At 41.6% G+C, this 26,187-nt stretch overlaps 1 protein-coding gene across 1 annotated transcript; it reads right to left on the bottom strand.

Annotated features, from left to right (window-relative positions):
* Positions 1–2,749: 2,749 nt before the first annotated feature.
* LOC101780057 (auxin transport protein BIG) lies at positions 2,750–24,915 on the bottom strand. The gene is made up of 14 exons (XM_004956344.4): positions 24,514–24,915; positions 20,790–20,896; positions 20,420–20,585; positions 14,312–20,343; positions 13,590–14,201; positions 13,306–13,486; positions 12,513–12,747; positions 7,855–12,402; positions 7,527–7,749; positions 7,008–7,406; positions 6,378–6,521; positions 5,178–6,203; positions 4,527–5,030; positions 2,750–3,821 (listed from the first exon to the last, which is right to left on the bottom strand). The coding sequence occupies exons 1-14, from the start codon at positions 24,728–24,730 to the stop codon at positions 3,009–3,011; spliced, it is 15,207 nt and encodes a 5,068-aa protein (XP_004956401.2). The 5' UTR covers positions 24,731–24,915; the 3' UTR covers positions 2,750–3,008.
* Positions 24,916–26,187: the final 1,272 nt, after the last annotated feature.

Here is a 26,187-nt window from a genome sequence, read left to right as displayed (position 1 = left end):
CACGAGCCAGCAACTTCACAGCCATTTCAACCAAGATGGACGTTTGAGCTAGGAAAGTCTGGTAAGGCCGGAGTTGGTAGGGAGCCTATCACCGAAGATGTACGAATTCCATGAATGGTACATGAAGACGTCCGCCGACCAGACTTCCATGTTCACCCTTAAGGTAAAACCGATAGATTTTTACGACGAAGGCGAGAAATTCCTCTGGCTAGAATTCAAAGATATATACGAAGTGTACCATCAAGATGCTCTAGACGTCTCTCTCATCAGCGCCTGGGCTCTGTAAGTATCCGTTTATCTTCGTCATTATTTTTATGCATGCGTCTCCCTACTAACTTTGTCTTCCTTTTTATGTAGGCGGCTAATTCAGAAGTGCCGACAAGAAGGATACTTGCATGTTGGCTTCATGGATCCATTCGTAGTTAACCAAACCCAACTACAAGATTTTACAGATAAAATGTTGGTGGAATGTTTCAATATGCTGGACCTTCAAGGTGGCAAGAGCTACATACTACTTCCATACAACTTCAAGTAAGTGTTTGCACGTATGTATACCGTCTATCTTAGTATTCTTTTCCTTATCTGACTAATGAATATTTACATACACAGTTACCACTGGATCCTAATAGTAATTGAGCCTGATAGAAGCCGAGTTACCGTCCTCGATTCCTTGAGGAAACCACTAGCGGAGTACCAAGAGATTCAAGACATTCTACACTTATAATTAATAATTATGGACCTTTATCTCAATACAAAAGTGTATTTCCTAAATTTTCACCTAACACTATATCATTCATTATTTAAATCCGTAGGGCATGAAAATAATTCATCAAAAAATGACGCCAAGGTGTATTCCAAGAAAAACTTACATGGGACACAGACTTCCCGGTACGTATGAAGTTTGCATATTTTGTACATTCTATATGACGAATATTTTATAACTTGTTTTTTTCCACTGAAGTGCTTAAGATAGGAACAAGGGACTAATCTATGTGGGTACTATGTCTGTGAGAACATGCAAAGTTTTCTATCACACCAGGCCAAGTTGACGCCGCAGGAAAAACAGGAAGTATGTAATATAAATAATACTATTAATAGTTAATTGTTTTCTATCTCCTTATATTTAATTGTCCATGTAACATTATTCACTTCCAAATTACATATGCATAATATTCGAGACAAGATCTTGGAGAAGAAAAGAATAGACAGAATATGCGAAAGTCTCGTAGGATTCCTGCTGGATGAGGTGATAAATCCACAAGGAGATTTCATTACGGTGGATGAAATTAAGAAGCACCAAGCAACACCTCAACGGGAAGACCTCAACAAAGATCCTAGAGCTATATAGCTAGCTAGCTAGCTAGGAATTAATTGTACTGTACATATATACTAATCAAGAATTGTACATATACTAGCTAATTGTATAAGAATTGTCTATATAAGTATGTAATAGTTAAATTGATTCGTTTAAATACTATATATAGTTTGATTGATTTCATTAATTATAAAAAAACTCTCAACTAACTAAAGGGGTATGTGATGCACGAAATTATAGGCGCCATGCAGACGCCTGCATGGCGTTGTATACACGCACTTTAGTCCCGGTTTGTTTTACAAACCGGAAAAAAAGGGGTCTGTCCAGCGCTTGGCGTGGCAGCCCCGTTAGTCCCGGTTGGTTTTACAAACTAGGACTAAAAGATGATCTTATATCCCGGTTTAGGACCCATGATAAAAGACTGCCCCTTTTATCTCGACGGGTTAATCCCGGATGCATTTTCGGGAGATATGCACCATACGAATCGGTACTAATACCCAGTTCTCTAATAGTGTCAGTAAACAGAATATAGATTCCATGGTTGGTAGATTTATCCGTAGGAATTGATGAAGAGTGTGCTGATAATGGAATCTTTTTTCGATAAATAGGATAGGAAACTTAAGATTAAAATGCTCCGGAATGGAAACGAGGGAATGTCCATAATACCCGAATTTAGTCAGATCCAATTCGAGGGATTGGCAAAAGAACTTGAAAATTTTCCACAATTAAAGATTCAGATCACGAATTGCATTTTAATTATTTGTGAAAGGATACCAATTGCTAAACCCTTGATAAAAGAAAGGGATGATGTGTATGAATCGCTCACCTATTTTTCCGAATTAGAGTAAAATACATGGGCGGTATCTGAACTTGTCATGGGGTATCTAAGCTCTCAAAATGCATTTTCAGATCCATGACAAGATGTCATCCGGACCTCTAAACCCTCAAAAACATATTTTCAGGTCTCCCAACCTGTCTCATGACGTCATCCGAATCCTTAAACTCTCCGAGTGCATTTTAAGGTCCTCCAAGCACCAAGCAACACATGCGTTGTGTGATCACTAGCATAAGGTGGTTGTGAAGGTAAGGAGCGAGGAGGGAGCATTGTTATCAGCGACATGTAACAAGTTTTAAGATTTGAAAAATGTATTTTGAGAGTTTAGGAACCCGGATGGATGGCACTTTTAAGAGTTTATGGACTCAGATGGTACTTTATTTAATTTAAGGACTACCAGTGTATTTTATTCTCCAAATTATATATCCACGAGATTAATTTTTGGTTTTGATGTGCTTGCAAACCATTTCAATTTGTTTCTAGGTGGCCATTTGATGGGTGGTCGGGGACTCGTTTGTTGGTGGTTGAATGCTGCTATCATTCAAATGGCCTACTGTCTCTCCTAATGAAATACGATGTCCAAACATTGGCAAGGAAAAAAAAGAGTCAACCGTAACGTGAGCCAGTGTCAGATTAACAATACGGCAAAGGATGCCAAGTTGCTGCAACCGGAAACATCGGGGCTGAATGGAGCTAGCATGACGAGAATGGCCGAGACCAAGAAATAGAAGTACAGTTCTGAACCAGTTGATCTAACAAGGCTATAATGTTTATAGCTGCTTACTCATACAAAACAGCTAGGCACATGGCACATATATCAACACACAACACACCGAGGAACCATTCCGTTCTTAATGCTCAGCTCCTGCCGGCATGTATGGCCGCCCGGACAAAATCTTCGCATGTCGCATGACCACTCGAGAATACATCCGTCAACGCTCCCATGACATCAAAGGCCTCCTGCAGATCATCAGACGAGGTCATGTCTTCCAGCCAGGAGAGCAGGTCCTTGGATAGCCCCACCATCTCCTTCATATTGCTCAGCTTCTCATTCATTTGGATCTCCCATTTCTCGAGGCTACCACCAGACTCTTCTCTCTCACCTGACTTGCCCATGCCGGATGATTTGCCCTTCTTGAAGAACTGTTGCAGCTGATCAATTAAGCCAGTGTACACCAGCATTGGCTGGACGATGGTAAATAGCTTCTTGTTCTCACTCATATCAGAGGATGAACCTTCATCTGACCGAACTGCCGAGGAGGATGAGTCAGAAGACATCTTGAGGGTTGATCGCCCATGCTTATGTTGCATGTATGCATGGTAGATGCCCCTCTGCAGGAATGCTGGTCGGTGCTGGAGCCAGCTCTCGTATGACTCTGACAGAAGGGAATAAACCATCATGAACTGTACAGTCTCCTCGGAGGAACCTGAACTACCACGGGGCCCAGAGATGGATGCTGAAAGCCGAATAGGAGATTCCGGTGTTGATGGAGAGCTGGACAGGTACGTGGTGACAGCCTTGGCCATAGCATGACGCTGCTGGTTGGCACTTCCATCTGCAAGATGCGAAGCCATCTGGACCATGAATGGAAGAAATCGCGAGTTGCTTTCCCTGCCCCCACCTTTGCAATCCGTACTGAAAGAAGCGCCTGTTGCAAACCTCGCAAGCATCTAGTGGAAAAAAAAAGCACCATTTTATGAGATCAGTCAAGTGTAACAGGTAAATGATTGCCAAAATCACTGTCAAACAATTCACAATGACATCTTCTGTACATCTATCTGTCAATCAAAGTTACAATTTGAACTCATTCGTTATATTTCAGACATCAGCATGGCTTTCAATACACCTTGACCACTGCATTTTGTAACTTCATAGTAGGTAATGAAATTAATGATATAGAGGTTACTTATGATGAGTGATGCGAAACCACTGACACCATTTCTATGTGACATTTGAATACTTAGTGTGGTAAATGATTTATGAACTGATACAGTATATTAGAATAGAATGGAACAACAGCATCATTAATGTCAAAGAACATACTTTTAGCATGTAAGATAATAAGAACAAGAATAATCAATATGCATGTCAAAGAATAATCAATATGGAAATAATCTTCAGAAACAAGTTTTCTACCCATACATGGCAATGCAATCATGCATTTCTCAGGGCCAAATAAAAAACATGACTGTCGTTTCATGGTATATTTCAACTTTCAGGAAGAGGATTCAAACCTGGGCAAGAACTAAAATAAAACAAAATGTAGCCATAATAAAAATGCCATTCATAGCAATTGAATTACAGTGAAAAGTATGATTGGGAATTTTTGCACCATTTTAGCACAAGAATATGTAACCCAAGTCAGGATCACATACCAGCACAATGTCATATGTCAATAATCGGAGACGACTCCCATCTGCTCGTCCAAGAGAATTCAATTGGTCCCAGTACTGATCAACACACCTAGTGTACTGCCCAAGAGGAACAGATGGCCCCCTCAATGGAAAGATACAATTGCACAATGTCTCATTGTTTCGCAAGGTAGCACCATCCCATTCCCTTTTAGGAGTCTTCAGTGCAGCATCAGCTCGTTTAGCTTCCTGATGGCATTGGTAGTGTATGATATTGAAGTGGCTAACAGTGGTGTAAACACAGTCCCCACGGCCACTACCAGCACTTGTTGCACCTAAGTTCACTCGTTTACTGAATGCATAGACTCCCAACATGTCTGTTGGCCTTAAAGTATACCCTTCTCTACAAACCATACATGCTAAACCATCCTCCTCTTCTTCCACATCATCCAAACCTTCAATTGTGGGCTGAGACACAACAATGCGTCTACCTCCATCGGAAGAAAATTCTTGTCGCATTCCCATTCCCTGGAATAGAAAAGGAGGGGAAAACGCAGTGCCCATTAACATGCGTACATGTAGAATTCAGGACCTAACAATTACTGTTGGAAATATTTGCAGAAAAGAACTTCAGAAAACAGGTCACATAACTGCTGATGAAACTATAAGAGTTACCTGAAGTAGCATCTCTCTTTTCTTAAGAGCACGGCGACGCATCTCATCCCTTGTAGCATGTCGCAGCTCTTGAATTTTCTCTCCTAGGAAGCCGTCTCCATTATTTTCTTTGTTGGCCAGCGTATCCAAAAGATTTTCTGCTCTTGCACCAATTTCATTTTCACCAGGCACCCCTTCCAAAGCGTGAAGCAGTTGTAATATGCCTTCTTCATCAATGCACTTCTGTGTAGGCAGATGGCCCTTGGCCAGCCCCTTCAACATTGACAGAATGGGTGGAATAGATGGTAGCTTCAAGCCAGATGTCCATTCTGCACTTGTTCTAAAGCCAGTCTGTCCTGGAGAAGCAAAGCTTTGCTTCACATGCTCAACAGCAGCTTTCGTAATGCCCTTCTCCAGAATAATCTCTTTTAGCCTCTCACCACACGAACTAGTCTTAAGTGACTCTGATACGCGAACAAAGTTGTCAACGGCAGATCGCTGTGTCGACGCGTTTCGGCTTATACTATCATCTTTTGGATTCTCCTCATGTTGCTTCTGCAACTGATCAAATTCAGTCCAATCCCTAAGGTAGGGCTCAAAATGTTGAATAAGAGCTTCCATAGCTGCAGGTTCCCCATAGGTCAAGTAAGGCAGGATCCTTGCCACCATCTCCTCATTCCTTTGTTGCTTGTTGGATTTTTTGGCACCTGAAGGATGACATAATCTCTCCAAAAACATGAGAACAATTTTCCTTGCCTCCTCACCAGCACCAGTCTCCTCATTAGTAGTTGTAAAAACACTTTGGGCGATGCTTATGTCACTCTCATTAGCTTCCATAGTAAGACTTTCTACAATTAGTAGAATACCTTCAGCTGGTTCCATTGCATCCGCAGAAAATGCACGCCTAGCTGTGTCAAGCAGCAAACCCAAAGCACCCAGACGTAACAAGGCACATCTATTTTCACGGATTTTGCAACAATACTTTAGAAGGTTAAGAACAGAAGCCAACTCTTCTTGATTAGATCTGAACTCATCATCACGCAGGCTCTGACCAACAACATAAGAACATCAATACAAAATAGGTCACGTTAACAAGATTGGAACACAAAATTTACATATTTTTTCAAGTTCATGTTGATAGCTGCTCGATTGATTAATCTACACTGGAGGGAGAACGAGGGATGACGGTAACCAACTCAATTGAAATTTAGAAGGGCATACCTGAATCATGCTCAAAATAATCTCAAGGCCTCCACATTCCCTAACAGCACCTGCTATAGCAAACTCAATTTCAGGATCCTGTGATTCCTCCCTTTCCTCTTCCAGTTCTTTAATCATAGGCTCAGTAGCTTCACCATCTAAACCCTGATCAGAAAATAATCATGTCTTTTGAACATAACATTGAAATAATGTTAAGAAAATCAGACTATCTACTATCTATGAATCCATCAAGAAATATCTAAAAGTCCTAACCAAGAGAAGCAAAGAATCATATCATGCACAATTATATTAACAGAAACAAGAACGCCCTCCAGATTAGTTCATTATTGTACAATAATTGCATTTTAACAAGAAAAGTTGCATCTGGAATTTAGCATCCATATGCAGTGCCCAGAAGAAATCAAGGTCTTATGATATAAAAAGGGGGCATATCATAGAACCACATAAATATATTAGCAAATAAAGTGTCACAGCAATTCCAAATATTAGTGGACATATATACCAGGTCAACTTAGTATGTTAGCAGCTAATGAGCAGTTCTTATAAAAAATTATTAAGATCCCTTACAACTAAATAGGTGCTAATATAAAATGAAAAATTGAAGGACAAAAAGGAAACCTTGACCCTAACCTGCAGTCTGTAGGTCACTGTCATCGGCGGGCAATCTCTAATGGATGATGCAGCAGTTAGTGAGTTGGCATTTGACAAAGAATGTTGAGTTTGACCATGGTGCTTCCTCCATACTTGCTCATAGACTTGGGAAATGCTCAGATCAAGTGAGATTATGTTTCCACCAACTAATAATTCCATACCATAATCATCCTCCAAAAGTCCAATCAGATCAAGCTGGTTACATATTTTGTTTTTCACATCTCTCATTAGAGGGCCAACATCCACACTGGAGTATGGATTCTTTGTCATAGAACCCCTGATGAACTCTTCTTGTGTATGTGCCTTGTTCAGTATCAGAAGATAAACAGGCTCTGGTTTCACTGGACAAATCAGATTGCAGAGTTGCTCCAATATAAACTGCAAAATAAAATTCCAGATAAGTGAACAGGGCAAGAAAAAGTTACATTTTATGTTCACAAGAGTTGCAATTGAACTATAAGCACAGTATCAAAATAAAGAAAAAAATAGGTGCTCTACCAAAGATGTCCGTCTCTTTTTTTCCTTCACATGCTTCTGCAATCCAGAGATGCAAGCACGAATAAATTGACGTTTATTTTCAGTACTCTCAAGGAGCAAGCTATCAAGAAGGTCTTTCAAAAGATGGTTACAGTCATTAATTAACTTTGTCTTTTGCACAACAAGCCCACGGATCACCAGAAAAGCTTCCAAGACCTCGGATAGTAACCTATCACTCATGAACCTGTAGTATGAGGGGGAAAAAGGTAAGGACATCGAAAAGCAACCAGATGCATTGGTAGCTTATGTGCAAACAGAGAAGCTTATTCAGGAGCACAGACAGCTTTACCTTGCTCTGATATTGGGAATTTCAAGAAACTTGTTCAGGAGCTCAACAAGCTTATGAAGAATGAACCCTTGTGATATATCAATGCTTAGGCTTCTCTCCTGTGATTCAACATTGGACACTTCTTTTGTTATCAAAGAACATAATGATGTCAAACAACCACGAACAGTTAGGAAAAGACGTGAAGCCTCTGAATCAATCATGATCCCAAGTAACTCAAAGTACTCTGCTGCACTTTCACCAGCTGAGAGTGTTCGAGGAAGTAAAGACATTAGCAAGTTCAGTAACTGAAACTGTCTGGGAGAGTTTGATGGGCATAGCAAGCTTATGAGAGTGCATATCTCGGATCTTATTGACTGGGAACACGAACTTAAAATCAAGTCTGATACCCAGGAACCCAAGGCAAATTTTGAGAAGTCACTCTTACTTGATTTCCGACACGCACGACGCTTCCATCTGAGTCCATATTTGAGAACCAGATAGTCGGGCTTGTGTGAATCATGGCGTGTCTTCTGAATAGATCCTTTCACTGCCTGTGATACTTTGTACTGCCTCCGGACAAAATCTAAATATGATGCACCACCCTCCCATTCAGAGTAGCTCAGAAGTGGAATGTCCTGGCCTCTTTGACTTCCATCATGAACTTTTCCAGATATATCTGGTTGAATCTTAGCACTGGGGTTATTAGTGGTTGTGTTGCCAGTTGTATCATCATTCTTAGATTGCAGTGCCAAGCTAGATATTCCCAAGCCTGACTCCTTATCCCCGTCTGATTTTGGAGGCGTGCAAGCCTGAGAAATTATTCTCAAACAAGGAAGAATAATATGTTCTGAAATTGCAGGATGTTTTGCTCCAACCTTAATAGAAGAGAACAACAGTTGAAAGGCGACACGTAGTCTTGCCTCCCAAAACTCATCTACAAGGGCACAGGTCTCTGATAGCAGCAGTAACTCTTCTCGTGTTGATTGTGCAATGTCCATGGAACGATGGTGCTCAAGACAATACATCACCTTCTTCTGAATCAAACTGTTCAATTCCTGAACTGCATCTGCATCACTTTCAGAGAAAGAAGATAGCACAGCCCTAGCAAGAGTGCGTGCAGTCCTAGGGCCCTGATGAATGTTGTTTTCAAATAACTCCGATAAAATTCCAGAACTTACAAGTTGCTTCCTGCAGTTTGCATGTTTGGACAGCACTTGTAGTAACTCCAAGCATTGTGTAACAAATGTGGTACTACACCCATAGCAACTACTTGGAGACCTTGGTATTGAAAAAGCTGGTAATGCATTGGTATCACTAGAACTTTTCTGGTGAAGATATGTCATTAAAACACGACGCAGCCCTTGTAATGTCTGAACACTTTTGCTCACAGAATCAAAAGCTGCTTTGCATTTTTCACCATACAGAACACCAAGAAGTGCAATCTTGCGGTTTACCTTGCATGTTGGCCCAGGCAAGGACACCATCATCTGCTGGACAGCATCCTTCTGCTGCGAGTCTATCTCCTGTTCACCTATGCTCGACACAAGTTTAATGAGAGGCTTTTTAAATCCCATCAGTTGCTGGTACCGCCTATGTGCATTTTCTGACTCTGACTCAATTGCTGCCAATCCTTTTCTCATGTCATCATCATTTTCCATGTTGTCAAATGAAAAACTGGGTTTTGCCATGAAGTGGAATTCAAAACGACCATATTTGCTGTATCCACACTCATTGCAGAGGAAAGAGTCAAGATTTTCATAGTTAATGTTTCTACATTGTCGGCACTGGTATGCATTTTCATGGCAGTTACTACATATGCCATGCTTATCAGTGACAGACCTGCTACACCGTGGGCATTGCAATGACTCAAGAGAAGAAGCTTGAAGATTTTCATAAAATGAATCAAGCTCAATCATAAAATTGCACGCTGTAATTGGGATGGGGAATTCAACCTTCAATTCGGTCTGATTAAATGTAAGATGGCAGCTCTTAGCACGCTTCCAAAGAGTCCAATTATTCTTCAATTCTGACAAGTCAGTCACAGGCCTGTTATTATAATACAAATTGAGTACTTTCACCGACTTAGACTTGCGAGCATCATAAACATTCATTGTAACTGACTGTATAGTAAAGCTTCCAGTGCATTTTATAATTATTCTGTTGTCAGTAAATTTGGTCTCGGACTTGAGGGTTTCAAGCTTCATCCTTGAATACGGAACATCTGGGCAGCTGCAGGTAACACAAGGCTCACTCTCTAAGTAATAGCCATCAAACTCCACTAAGCAACTCAGCGTGTTGTAAATACGGGAATTTGGATGATTTGCCAATAGCTCATTCTGAGAGTGGAGCGTGTCAAAAATGCAGCTTATTACCTCAGGTGCCAAACACTTATTCACAAGTTCAGAGTCATTCTGCTTTGCACTGGAGTCATTCACTTTCCCGAGTAAACTGATCATAAGGTCAGTGTACTCAACAATATTTTGTCCATACATGGGAAGATGTGTCACCTTCTGCAGCAGAATTGTTAGCATAGTCTCCCTAAGTGGGTTTTTTGCATGGTACCACACCCCAAATAAAACACATTTAGCTTCATGGCGGACACCTGCTGAATTCCACTCTAGCAAGAATATATCGATAAACCGCTTCAACAAGTCACCTTCCTTATCATTGAACATTTCTACAACTTGTTCCATGTCCATGCACGATTTTTCTGAGGAACCTTCAGAACCATCATCGACCTTCCGCTTCTTTTTCGAGTCTGAAGACTGTGAGCTAGTTCTTGTAGAACCTCCTAAATCAGCACACTCTGGTTTTTGCGCATTATGATTGGCATCTTTTCCTGAATAGAAAGCCAAATTTAGAAGCTTGAGAGTCTGAATAATACACTCTTCACTGAAATGGTAAAAATTGTCCACGAGAAATGGAAGAAGATCCATGTGCTTCAAGCAGAACTTTTGCCAATTTTTTGGCCTTGCTGCAGCCACATCACAAAGAATAGACAAACATTTTATGAGCTTAACACTTCTCTCATAAGGCACAGGATTTCGGAAACCTCCAGACTTGTTTACGATTTTATGAAGTTTCTTGACTTCATGGGAATACTGCCATGAATCCCTCACACTATAATAGTGAGTCTTGCTGCCGCATAAATGAAGGAAGAGCCTCCTTGCATACCTCCGAACAAATGAAGTATGAGGATTGCTAATATAACTGCAAAGCACGTCTTGATATCCATCCAACTTTAGATCCTTTGTGTTGGGAACCTTGTTGCTTCTATCCTTCTCAGCAGACTTCTCCTTTTCTGGTCGAACCATGCTATATACAAGCCGGAAAGTATTTTCCAACAACAATTTGTAGTAATCCGTGAACAGATCAGTTGGATGAGATTTAGCATATGAATCTGAAAAAAATGGAGAGAAGTTTCCAGCTGGTAGCTCTCTCCTTACTGTCAATAGGGATCCGCAGCCTGAACCAGAAGAACCAGCTTCTCCATTTATGGATGATGACTTGAAAGTATGAACAAGTTGCTGCAGAATATCCATAAGATAATTCAAAAACGACTGCTGCCTGAGGGCAGAACAGGCACGAACTAACTGAGAAGCAAACTCATTTTTATCCTGGTCACCACGGGATGATGGAAGAGCAACTGTGGTTGACGCCGGAACCTGAACAGGACCTTTCTCTGTCAAATCTGAGCTCCCACTTGACTTTGAATGAGAACTATCACTCCCAGGCTGATGCCAGTTACGGAACATAAGTGTGAAGAACATGAAAACAAGGATCGAAACTTCTCCAAAAGTGCATCGCGTTTTGGCAGGGAATGGTTTGTTTATGTTGATTTCATCCATGAGCCACTTCACAAACTTTTCCAAATCCAAATTTTCTGGCTTTGAACTATCCATGAAAGGACCACCAACTGCAGATGAAAGCCTGTAGAATAGCTGCATTAAAGGTATGGCACGAGTACCAGCTGTGGTCCCCATCCAACCTCTAAGCTCTTCAATTAGATGGCTAAGTAGCAGGGAATTAATGGCACGTTTCGATGCAGAAATTGAAACAGTTGTTTGGCCTGCAATAGTCTCAGGGAAGTCTGCAGACTCACTTGCATCGAAAACATGAATCGATGATGGGGAGGTCTGAACACTTCTATCAGCAGGAGGATGAAGAACACCAGAATCTGTTAGCTCATCAATAGAGAAATGGATTTCATTGCCTTCGCCTCCAAATGTATCAAGTTCAATTGGTATTGCTGACATGGGATGATCTTTTGAATGCGGTACCGGTAGGCGATCTGCATCAAGTATCTCATAGCAAGTTTCACATAGGTCAAAATCTGGACATATGTTACAGTGCCACCTTCGCCTAAGTATTGGAACAGTGGAACAGCCATCACAACAGTATTGCACTGATGATGATGCAGGATCTTCTTCAATCATAACCTGAGCATTTCCACTGCTGGAACCCATAGCAGATGCACTCGGTTTTGCATGGTTTTCAGGAGCATCATCATTAGCTATCATTGTCTGCTTCGGGAAAGGAACTTGGAGAAACCGGGATGAAATAGCTAAACTGAAAACCAGAAAGAAAAAGTAATTGAGAAAATGGTAGAAAACAAATGAAAACTAGCAAATGTTAATAGTGGCACACGAATTGATTGATAAACAATGGAAGAGGATCACCTGCTAGAAGTCTGCACTGCTTCATATGGTGCAAAGAGTAGCTTCTTCAGTAGCGCAACTGCAGGTCCCACTGAAACTCCAGAATTTTCATTGGAATGCAGAGCCAGGCATTCAGCATAGCTATAAATAAATTCCACACAGGGTACAACAAGACTATTTATTGTCTGTGTATCTGGTCTGTCTAAATCTAATATACCCCAGAAAACTTGCATAAGACCATCAACTAGTTCTGTACCTGCAAAAAATGCGGTTATTATAATAAATATTTGTAGGTTGAGAATATTTTAAATTAGCAACTGTAATAATTGACAGATTGGGGAATATCACTACATTCTAGCATGTTGTTTTATGTGAATGTACGGCCCACATAATGCAACTTATGCAAGGAAAGTAATACTTCCTTTGTTCTGAAATACAAGGCAAGTACGTCCCAAGTCAAACTAACCTAACTTTGACCAAGCTTATTGAAAAGAGTATTAACATCTAACACATCAAATAAGTAAATTATGAAAGTGTATTTCATAATGGATCTAATTATGCTCATTTGACATCATAAATATCATTGCCTTTTTCTATAAATTTGGTCAAACTTAGCGAAGTTTGACTTAGGACGAACCAAAATGCCTTAGATTTCAGGACGGGGGGAGTACAATATCCACTCCTTGAGGCACCATTCAAAAGGTGAGAGAAATCAACGGCCCAGTCAGCAATTGAATATTCAATCCTTCTAAAAGTCAACATGTAAGAGTCAAACGATACATTTGGTTCAACGAGTCAAAAGTATAATTAATACCATGAGTTTCGAGAAAAGAGGCCAGGTTTGATTTCCTGTGTAATGCAACTTTGGAAACTGTATGGATCTGGGCTATAAATTCTTTTATCACCCAGCTAGATGCAGCACCTCCAACTCCAATTCTTGAAGTAATTGCTGGGAGTGATTTTATTACCCCTAGAAGGCGCATCATGTCCTTAACCTGTATAAACAGAAGCCATAGGGTCATCCAAAAAATAGTGGAGCAGAAGGAAACCATTGACCCATAAGTGTTAAGATCAGTAGGCAATGAAAATTGGTATTACATGATAGTACATGTCCTTCTTTGGGAACACAGCCTGAAGGACACAGCATGCAGCAGAATGTAGCAGAGGTTCCCTGTCACTTTGAAAGATGGTTTCCAATAAAGCTCTGCATTTTAGATTATTAAGTTCCATGCCTGCATCAGCCATGTCAGTAAAGCAACTTGGTGGGCATAGCAGGTATATGCGTGAGAGAATCCTGAGGGCATCTGCCAAAACTTGCTCTTGGATAGGAGCAGCCTGCACAATTTGGGGTCTCTTTCCTGATCTTCCACCAGTAGAACTACCACCCAGTGCTTCCATATCAAGCGCAGCATCCATTTTCTCTTTCCATCCAAATTCATCTTTAGCTCGACCATAAACTTCAATAGAATCTATCCTAGGTATAGATGAACCGTCGAACGTCCGCCCAACAGAAATTGTGAATTCTTCATCTGCCAAAAGTGATTCAGCAGTAGTAAATGGAATATCATACCATGATCTCATGCCTTCATCCAGCTTAATGACTCTATGAAAAATTGTGATCTCAGAAGGAATGTTGCTAGCAGATGTATTGCCCACATGGATCCGGCAACCAACCATGACTATATCTGGGTTAGGATTTGAAATAGTCACCTACAACAAAAAAAATGGAGTGCATATAAGTCATTCAACATCAATTGGTTTAGGGACACTACATGGATGATGGAAAAAAATCACAGTATGAACAAAACAGAACACCCTACCTTGAAGCCAGCAGATGTCAGACTCTCTAAATACCCATCATCTGATGTCAATCTTTGCTTAATGCTTTCAGAATCGCCACTCTTGGTTGTTTCGCTATTATATTTAACATCACTTGTAATGCAAGTTGTCTTCTCAAAGAAATCAAGTGGAAATTCTGGTTTTATGCCAGTGTAAGCTCTACTGCTGAGGATGCTGCTGCCCAACTTCTTTGTTTGCTCTGCTGCAAGGATTGTCGAACTTTCACCTCCATTAGGTGTATGAGAGTAAATATGAAGGCTGCCATCATCATACAAAATAAGGCAATGTGTTTTATCTTTAGACAAAGGCTTATAGGCAGCAACACCAACCACTGAGGAATTTGTACCAATACTGTGCCTCATATTTTGTGCAACCAATTCATGAGGACCCAACGACACCGCAAAAGGAGCATTTGATTTAGATTTTGATAGGCAGGTAAGGATTCCACTGCCAGCTAATAGCTCTCTCCAACGGTAGAGCCCGGCTGGCTTGGATTTACCATCATGATCTTCCTCACATATATATGACAATTCCGTTATCGACGAAGAATCAGCATTCAAGCAGCCCATGAAGGTTGTACCATCTTGATGAGATACAAATAGAAGCCTGTACGTTGATGAGAAGTACAATGACAAACCTTTATGCATGGATACGGCATCTTTGACCAAGACTGTTTCAGCCAATATTTTTGCACCAACATCACCCTCCAATGTAACATTCAGCCTATACAAAAGGCCCCCTTCAGAAAGAACAAGCAGCACCAATTTCCCCATCGAGGAGGGGACAAGGGTCGCATCAACTATTATATCATCAGCTACAGTAAAATAATGCATGGGGCTGATGTTGTCTTGTGAGAGATCATATATCTTCACAAACAAATTTGTTACTACCATGAGTTGTACTTGAGAACCCGGAACCCACTCCACACGTCGAATATATGCTCCTTGCAGAGCAAGTTCTATGGCAAGGCGGTCAGTTACTTCACCACGACTATTTAATGTTAGCACTTGGCAGTCCTCATATCCAGAAACGGCAAGGTAATGGTCCACCAACGGATTGAAAACTAAATGGACAATTTCAAAGCGAACAATGTTTCTGGAGAGGGGCTTCACATTGGTTTTGTCTGCTGTAATAGGTGATGCAGTAGGCTGTCCAATAATTTGTCCCACGTCAAATATAGCAACTTTATCACCTTCTCCAACAGCAAGCTTACCTCTAGTGCTGATACTGAGCAATAATTTAGCAAGCGAACCATTAGCAAGATGTGACTTAAGCTCCCTAGAGTTTGGATAATCGGCTTTTATCTTCAGGTCAAGTGATCCACTTTTAAAAGCTTTCTTTAGTTGGAAGATGTCAGAGGAATGTGACACCAGCACATCACCTCCCAACAAAACCTTTCTGTCTTTTGAAAGATTCAACTCCCTTCGGTCAAGTATAGCAGGCAGCAATTTTTTGCAGATTTCAAGCACCTTAACCTCAATATCCAGATTTTTAAGAAATAAAGGAAGCCCACTGCTGAATTCATTAGGCACAGATAGCTTCATGGAACTATCAGCATCAGTAGAGATATCATCTTCAAAATCAGAGCTGCTATCTGCAACCTGCTCCACATCCTCATGATAAGCTAGTATGGGGTGGAAGCTGCTAGCTGCTGGTGGTACAGTTGAGCTGCCAGTAAATTTCCGAGGTTTCAAACACTGACAGCTGCTTCCTCTCACACCTCCAGCTCCACAGTCACAGAAGAAACGGCTTGATCTAGAGTAAACAACACGATGCCCTCGATGACACACCTTGGCACAAACAGAACAGCAGCCTTTCGAAACTGTCAGGTCACAAGTATAGCAGAAGTACCAATGCTGTTCCATGAAATTACTGCCACTGGATGTAAATGTGCACACTTTTGACGCTAGAGCTCTATCACTGTCTCCGTCATCTTCCTCATCTCTATCAATACTCCCTAATTCCCCATCAGAAGTAGCATCATCTTCATCTTCCTCACCAGAGCTAGCATCACAATCTACAGCAGGATTACTTACTTGATTCGTGCGGATAACAAGGTTTTCTGAATTTTTCAACTGCTTTGGGATGAGAGATCCTGATCCAAAACTGCTGCCAGAAGTTTTTGATGAAAGTCTCTTAAGAGCACTTCTATTTAGTCCAGTATCGCCGAACACTGCCTCCACAAAAGAAAACAGAAACTTCAAAGTGTGCAGCTTACCCTTGTCCTCAACCATTGTCTCCATCAGTATCAGAGTCTTTTCAAACAAGTGCTTGAAGTGTGATTCCTCACTTGATAGTTGAACAAGAAAATGGAAATATGCTTTAGCAGTCTGGAGGTCATGTGACAAAAATGCTCTATCAAGTAACAGTAGCATAGAGTTGAATAGGTGATGTTGAAGTTCTTTGGTCACTGCTTCAGGTGAAGGACAGATGAGATTCGTAAAAAAATCCACTGCTAGTTCTCGGGTTGCAGGACCAGCAGTGCCATTTGTGCTTTCAACTTTTACAGAAGGTCCCAATATTACAAATTCTAACCATGACGAAAAGCAGGGCACATCCATTCCAATAAATTTGTTTTGCAACTTCTGCTTAAGACCAGGACAGCAACCATTGCGCAATATATCAGTCAACAAATGCAGAATCTTCAAATTAACCTGCTCAGATTTGCAATCCAAAACATCAAGAAAGACTGACATATCAGCATGCTCAGATGCAAAAATACGGCTTGCTTCATCAGGAGCTCCTTCTGCATCATCACCAAGGAAGAATTTAAACACCTCTCTTTTAGATCTAAGGTCTTCCACTAGATCAACAATTGTAGAAACTAAAATCTCTTTCATCCTGCTATCCATGCTCTCATTCGAGTTTATGTCAGCCAGGAATCCTTCTAGCTGCTTCAGAACAAACAGATCGCTGTACTTAGCAAGATCATCCCTGTTGTTAATTAGACTCATAAATATATTATCACACTCTCCATGAATAGGTTTGAATGTTTGATCTGATCTAACAGCCATCACCATACTAAGCAGTTTGGAAATAATACCCTCATCAACTCTGTCTCTGTCTCCTGGTAGCGCAACCTTTGTATAACCATTAAAGGTCTGCATGATCTCATTTATCACCAGAATGCAAGAAAGGAGGGCACTGTTGCTAGAAGGGTAAGCTGATGGAAATCCATGCAACAAGCACTTAAGGGAAAAATAATTTTCCTGACCTTCACCTAGCTTTGTGGTGACTCCATCTATTCTTGATGAAAGCTGGTATATGGGTTCCAGCATTTCCAAATATGAACCAGATTTCTCAAAAAGAAGGTGGTGCTTGGATTTGTCAAAGACAGAATGCTTGAGCAGCAGGGAAGGGTAAGAATTATCCAAGGAAGGCTTTCCACTGTAAAGAAATGACAGGTATGCTTTCTTAAAAGTATGAAGGTAGACCTCCAAAAGAGAAGACAAGGTATCCAAACAGCGTCCAATGTTCTTGGTTAGGTATATAGACAAACTATTTCCATGAGTAAATAGCTCCTCACCCTGAACCTCATGTTTTCTATGTGAATCCACCTCAGTTTCTGCACCTACCTGCACCTGCTGCCTCTGAAGATCCGCATTAATGAGTGAGAGAATAAAAGAAAGCCAAGCTCCTTTCCTTGGGAAATCCCAACTCTCCAGCTTACTAGAACCAAGAATATCAGAGTGCAACAACTCTAGGAGTTCAAATATTAATGCAGGCAGATCGATACCAGCATGAGATGAAGCACCATTGCTGATACTGAGAGCAAATGCTAGGAAGACGTTGACATTGCCAAGTTCAGGCTTCAAGTAATCATCATTCAGAAGAGAACCATTGCCGTGACAGCCTGTAACAGATAGAGTATTCCAGCAAATAAAAAATATATATCTTTCCACAATGAGATCATCAGCAACTTCAGCGCTCCTACCATTCCAAGAATTAAGGATTTGTGACATAGTTGCACCCAAATCAGCCAAGCTCAAGCCCAAAGTTTCAACAGCAGCCTTATCAAAATAGGAGTCAGCATGAGTTGGAGTCATATCAATTAAGTGAGGGAGCAAATCACTGGCCATAGCACTCTTTTTGACAGAATCATCAAGCATTTCCTCCACAATAACAGTGGCAAGGGATGGCAAGCAATCATTCATGGAATGTGACTGGCCCTGATTCAACTGGATATCCCTCAATCTGGATCTCATCCTCATAAACAGCCATGATGGATGTGTTAACGGGTACAGCAACATATGTCGCAGAACAAGCAAAAGTCTTGATAGGAGCAATGCCCATCTTGTCAGTCCAGTCACAGATACTCCAGATGGAGGCTTTTTCATTTTCTCTAGGGAAGAGAGTACAATTTTGACCAAATCAGCCTTTTCTGACTCTGTCGTTAAATGAAATGTTGCCAAAAGAATTTCAAGATGAAAAGCACAAGGGAGACTTGCACAGAAATCACTAACATTTAATGAGCTGGATGATGTATCATTTGCCTTCTCCAAAAGATAAGTAACATACTGAACAAAAATCTTTCTTCCCAGACTAAATCCTGAGTTTGCTGCATAAGTCATAGCATGCGCAACTAAAGCAAGTGCATAGTGGTTATAGGTGTACTTCCCATTGTCAACATTAAACACTTTCTCCACAAGGTCTTCCCTTAAGGAAGCAGGACATTCATCACAAACAAGAAACATTTGTAGGAGTTCAAAACAAGCTGCATTGATGTGCAGTAATTTATTTTCAGAAGACATCGTATTTCCAGTGCTGCTTTCGTCAGGGAAACAAGCTTGGCACTTCAGTATTGAAAGAAATTGATCTAGGTGACAGGTGTTAAATTTTCTGCAAGCATCCATGTATATAGCCCTGGACCATTCTGGAGAGAATATGGATGCTTTCATAAAGCATATCAGGTCGGCAGCTAACTGAATAGGCCCCTGCTGGCTGTTTGATAGATCGCTCCCTAGAGATGTTGGCTGCTCAACACTTTCGGTTATTCCTGCAGGACGTACTTCAGCAAAAAGATTCCCAAAAAGTGCTTCTTCCTCGTGACTAGCCACAGATTCCAATTCTGAAACAATAGGTTGTTTTGTGCAACTCAGCTGTGGCTTCTCACTTGTCACTGATTTCACTCCTTCATCGTGGAGGAAAAAAGTCAGATGAACTAAACCATTCAACCATTGTTCTCCTGAAGGGAAGATAAATTGTAGATACTCCTCACATGTATATTTCTTCAGCAATGGTACCTCCTCTGAACGGACATGACAAGACAGATCATTTAACTCATGATTGAATGAATAATAGAAAGCATCTTTGTCAGGTTTGTCCCTGTCAACACGCCTTGTCCATCGTTTGGTGTCTTTAAGAAGTTTCAGCACAAATTGAACGACACGAGGAGAGTAAGCTAAAGGAGGCACCAAGCAAGTACCAGATCTTTCATATCTCCATATATTAGGACTGAAGATTTCCAGCATGGATGAAAGCACGCATACTTGAACTGTACAACAGATATCACTGTTGCAAACGATAATTTGCATTAGCTGTAGAAATTCTTCAAGTATCTGCAGCAAGATAGTGCCAACACCATCTACACAGAAGACTCTGTCATGATTTGAGAACTTGAACTTCAGTCTGAACAAGGCTGGAAGACTATCAGCACATCTTGCTACTGATGATAACATCATGGCATCAGAAGCATCAGGGGGAAACTCCATAGTGAGACCACAGACTAACTTCAAAATTCTTTGGGTAAAAGACAACCTCAAGTTAATGTTTACATCTTCAACCATTTCCAAAGCAGGAGACTGGCATAGCTTCCCCACTAGTGTAAGAAGGCGTGGTATACAACATAAATGAACAGCTGCAAAATGCTGCGCTAATGGCACCATGCTATTTGGAGATACCACACTGCATGATTGGGTATTCTCTGAAATAACGTAATCTTGCCGCAAGTATTCTGGTAATAAGGCTAAACGAAACCGTTTAAGATCATCTCCACTTTTCGAGCAGTTGAATCCTGGTAATAGAGATAAGTCGTCAAATGGACATAAAACATTGATTCTTTTCGCATAGCAAAGGCCCCAGGAGTTTACCTTTTAGATAGCAGAAATATTTCTCTTGTGGGCTCAAGCGCTCAGCTTCAACTTGGACAGATGTCCACTGCTCAATGATGTCATTTATAACGCAGGGTTCCAATGAGTATGCCTTATTGTGAGTACCTTTAAGCAGAATAAATTCCACAAAACAGGCAACTTCATTCTGCAAATATGCAAAACCAAATTAACAAATAAAGAATGCTACGTGACGTGCAAGTATCTTTGCAGAACGCTGGCTCAACCAAGATGGAAACACAACGGTGACAACATATAAGATCATCTTAGGAAAACATCTAGTAAACTTTGATAAGTCAGAAACTCCAAATGATCACCCCCCACAAATTAAAACCAAGTGAGGAGAACTTACCACTAAGCTAAAGTCATCACACGCATATGACGATTTTTCTAGATGCAAGAGACAGAATTCCAAAGATCTCTCCACAATCTCCACAGCTATTGACTCCACTTCTTCCACTGATAAGAAAAAGAGAAACAGATCAAATCCTAATTTCCTCAACATAACCCTTTTATTTTAGAGCTACACTAGACCTCCTTCTAATAGTTAAAGGAAAGGGGGGCATAATATTGTAGAAAATCTATTAGTTATTATCTATTGAAGTGTAAATGAGTACTCCAAATAGGCAAGAAAAAAAGATTTCTTAGAGACAACTTTTGATGCAGCACACTAATGTGGAGGAACAGCTCCACATTGCTGCTACGAATAGATAGATACAGCACAAGTATTGGAGGAACCTCTCCAATGTGCTAATAGGTAGAAACAGCACAAAGTATTGAAGGAACCACTTCAACGTGCTGAGCTAGATATCATTCCAGAGACAAATAGACCAAAAGGTCGAATCCGAATCCACAGATAGCAAGAGCTTAATCCAAAGCCCTTAGGGTACAAGATCTAGTCCAAGATCTAAAGGGTAGAACAACATGTTCTATTCATAACTATAGTGGGTACATCAAAACCACCTTACAAACTTGAGACTTGCCTCTATTTATAGGCTCATAAGCCTTACACAATTAATATGACAACTAGATAACAACTCACATATGACAACTAGGTAACAACTCATGTATAGCTAATAGACAATTAAGCTTCAAGATACTTCTTGATCACACTAGTGTAGTAGTAGTGAAAACCAAATTTGCAACTAATTCTTGAAGTGTCTAGAGATGAGTGTATCTTTTCATAGTAGAAGGGTGGGACTTGTCTTCTAATTCTTGATAGCAAAATTCAGTTTGGATTTTGACACACTTGAATGTTCATGAACCATTTGGTTATATTTGATGTCCCTCATCAACTTTACATCAAAGGCATGACAAGTTCTACCATTTTATTTATTCAACACATGCATCACGAAGGAGTTGAAGCTAATGCTTTCAGTGCCATTGAGGAGGTCACTATGGGCATGCTTAGTACCAATGGAGTGACATGGAATGCAATAGAAATTGCTTCCTACTCCCTCCATCCCAAAATACTATTCGTTTTGGCTTCTCTAGATACATAACTTTTGCTATGTATCTAGACATAAGTATATATCTAGGTGCATGTCAAAAGCTATGCACCTAACAGCCAAAACGAATAGTAATTTGGGACGGAGGTAGTATCTTGAGGGAGTGCACCAAGATCTCCATAAGAAACCCTGTCTAAGGTCACAGTAAATACTAAGTGCAACACAGACAACAAAAACAAGGCCTCCAGAAGCAGCAAGATACTTTATGCTGAAGAGCACCGAATTAAGAAGGCACCTATCCAGACGCTCAAAATAAGGTAAAGGAATGCAATAAATCAGCATGTGTTCTCAGGAGGGGCAGAGAAATATCTAAAACACAAAACCCAGACCCCCCCCCCCCCTCTCACTAAAGGAAAATCTAGCAGAAAGAGAAGGAAACCCACTAAGTAAACAAGGCAAATGCCAGGTTCAATTCAAATCTCAAAAGTTTTCTCCTAATTAGATAAGTGGATGAATGAGAATGTTTGAAGGACTAGGGTTTCTAGATGATCGAGATCACATTGGGACAAGAGAAACCTGATAAACTAATTCATTACTCTTGTTCATGGTTCTTAAAGCGTTAAGGCGAGCCGTGGCAACCCACCACCCTCTTATTACCTCGGTGCTTAAGGCGAGGCGGTAAGGCGGGCAAGGCAGACGGCCGAACGCCATACTCATAGATAAATTAGAGAATAAAAGGAAAAATAAGTCTATTAATAGGCCATAACCACAACAATAGATGAGCCCACTAGTCTACTAAAGCCCAACTCAAGACAACAGCCCATAAACAACCTTTCCCCTCCCACCTCCCGTACCCTATCCTCTCAATCTTCTGTCTGCACCCCGTCCCCGAACATTACAACCCCACAGAAGTAGCGACGAGCATGGCCATGAATCAGCCTCTTCCCCCTACTAAAACGGAGCCCCACTGCCACCCCCTTCCAGATCGCAACCACCGCAGCTGAGCAGGGGCAGATCTGCGCCAGCAATTGCTCTGGAATCAGTGGGCGGAGCTGTGGCAGCGATGGCGCCTGAACTGGCGAGGATGGGGAAGGAGGAACGAGAGCCGTGCCGCCCACCAGTTCACCTCCTTGCTCTTCCTTTCTTCTCCGTGCCCCCCTCTTCCCTCTCTTCTTCCCTATTTTGGCTAGGCGTCAGGGACACCTTGCCCCCAGTGAGCGCCTCATCGCCTAGGCGATGCCTTACGAACCATGCTCTTGTTTGACATATAACAGATACACTGGTTGTTGGGACCACCTTACTCCCTAAGAACAATATTTCAGTCTGAAGAAAACTATCACCTAACACACAGCACTACAAGGAAGAAGGAACTTAACCCAGACAACAGGGAAACTTATTGCTTTGCTCATTCCTATAAATTACAAACACATTGAAAGTGAAATGTAGAATTAAGAGTATCATTCTGAAACCAAACAGCAACCAGAAAATTACAGCTGTTAGCCAGAACTAGTAAATAGGTAGTGTGCATGTGCAGGGAACATCCATTCATATATGATTCTTACATACTCTTGTTTCCACATTGTTCCAAAATACAGACACCTAGATCCATATTTGGCAGGAAATGGGAACTACAAATCACCATTGCATCTTCTACCAAATTATTAAGATCAGTGAAGAAAATCTGTTGTCAATCCCATGGACTACCAATCATCCTATCATGCAATTCAGACATGATACCACTGAGAACCGATACTGGTAACAAAGCAGCAATCAGTCCAACATTAGATAAAAGAAAATAACGATACATCATTAGCCACAGGGAATGAAGTATATAGTGAAGCAGTGAACCCAATCCATACATGAGTGCATGAATTTGAAGTGCAGAAGTGTATATAAAATTCTCCGGTGCCTAAACTAGCTAAACCAACTCAAAAATGCACAGAGAAAGCACAAACGTTCATGACCTCGTGGCAACAAGATAACCATAGTAGGACCAAAAGAACAAGAAAACCTATAAACCTCGCATCACAAACATAATGGACTGAAACAGAATGCAGAGTGGAGCACAGCCTGGTACATGAAACAGGGATGATGTTCAGGATGGATAAACCTTGCTGACCCAGACTGAAGATTGATGCAACAATTAAGTAAACAAAAGCCAGAGCTATAAGGGAAACTCTCAAACAATTGTATATATAGATCTAACAATCCAGTGCACAAAATATGGAAGGGAAACAAAACACCTAAAGCCACATGAACACAGCAACTTGAACAAGGTGATGAGACATGGAAGATGGAACTATGGAAGCTATAGCGGCAACTTTGACAAAGGTTATGAGACATGGAACTATGGAAGCTATCAGACACCAATCAAACGGTCTGATTCTTTGCCGTAGCTGTAACCGTCCCTGTAGAGGAACTACTGCCACAAGGCAAGGTGATACCTATCTTACTCTCTAACAAGCAGCAATCTTAGGATCAGACAACACAAGCCACCAGCAGCAGCACATCTAGCAGCCCTAGCTTATAAAAATACAAGATCACAACCCGCGATAATACAGCAACGCGAACACTCATGGCCCATGGGGGACCATCCAAGACGGGAGAGGCGGGATCGGAGGAGCTCACCTGAGGTGGGTAGGACTGCGGACACCACGGCCCGGGCGGCAGAAAGGACAGCGCGGGCGGCGGCTGGGTCTGTCGGCGGACCGGCCGCGAGGGCCCCCGCAAGGGCCTCGAGCCCGGGGCGTGCCGTGGGCGAGCGGAGGCGGCGCGCCGGCGGGTCCCGCTCCGCAGAGGCGGCGAGGTGGTTTAGCATCGCCGAGATCTCCGCCGCCGCCGCCATGGCGAGGGATCTCCGATCGGCGGGGGTGCCTAGAGAGGAGCGGTCGTCGGATCGATCGCCCTCGAACCTTGTGATGAGGAGGTCAGGAGGGAGGGTTTTGTGCTACATGTGTTGTCGTTTTTGAGAGAGAAAGAAGAGAGAGAAGGGGGAGGGGGAAGAGAGAGACTGAGAGAGGATGAGCGTGGGAAGGAAGGCGATGCTGCGAGGTGCTTTTATGTATTTTATTTATTGCACTGGTTTTTTCAGCTTTGTCTTCCTTTAGGAGTAAGGACTCGGGTTTGATTTGGATCGATCTACGTGTGATTAGTGGCTCTTCGTGATAAGTCGGTTCGTGGCGATCTTTTTTTTCGAATTTTGCTATATCGTCCCTATTAAACACGTTATTTCTCTATATACCTAAGGACACTTTGTGTTTCAGGAAAATCATTTTTCAGAAAAAAAAAATGAATATTTGATATATTATAAAATATAAATACATTCTTTTATATTTAAACTGTAGATGTTGATGTTTTTTTGAAATTTCTTTTTTTTCCTCACAAGAGCAAGAAGTTGTTTTGTACTAATTTTGATTCATGTTCCAGAAATTCTCCCGAAGTCTTAAATGATTTGCTTATACATTCCTTCAAAAATATAAATCACAATTGAAGGCTAGTGGACAATTTGGGTTACATGGCTACATGATCATCTTCTCACACCACCGGTTCATATCCTGTTATTTAGTCGTAAGTTGTGCTACCAGTTGGAACAAAGAAGATGACATGAAATAGAAGAAGACGTGTGTAATTCGCAAGTCATGAAGTAAAAAAAAAACTACACTAAGGGGCTGTTTGGATGGCAGGTTTTAGAGCTTAAACACAGGTAAAATACACTCTAATTATTTTCCACCGGTGAGCTAAAAATTTGTTTGATAAGTGGTTAGCACACTAAAATTACAAACGGTTTGGTCCAATACCGTTGTAAAAAAAATAATTAGATGAGGAGGTTTGGAAAACAAAACGACAACTATCGGGCCATCGCCCCTCTCCCGTGCGAGACACGACCATCTACTTGCGCCAACGCAGCTCGCTGCTCACCCGCGCCGTCGCCGCTCGCTCCTCTCCCGCACCCACACCTATGTCCTGTGTGCTCACCCGGCGCTCTCCTTCGTGCCGTCGAGATCCCCTCCGACGATAGCACTTTTCTTCCTCGTTGCATGTGTCTGCTAGCCCGACGAGCTCCCAATGTGCCTCTTCAAGTCTTCCTCCAATCCTGCCCCATCAACTTCTGTGTGGCCCACTGCATGCTTCACCAGCGCGTGAGCACCCTCGCGCCACGGTCGATGAGCTTGTCTGCGCCCACACCTCATCGACCGCCACCCTGCCACATGTTGCCGCTACTGCTCGCTCATCACTACTCGCCCACCGGTGCCGCTCGAATTTGGCGGCGGGAGTTTGATTGTGCATCTTCACAAGATTTGT

Source organism: Setaria italica, chromosome II (genome assembly GCF_000263155.2).
Source record: "Setaria italica strain Yugu1 chromosome II, Setaria_italica_v2.0, whole genome shotgun sequence".
Lineage (NCBI taxonomy): Eukaryota > Viridiplantae > Streptophyta > Magnoliopsida > Poales > Poaceae > Setaria > Setaria italica.
This window is presented reverse-complemented; position numbering and strand designations above follow the sequence as displayed.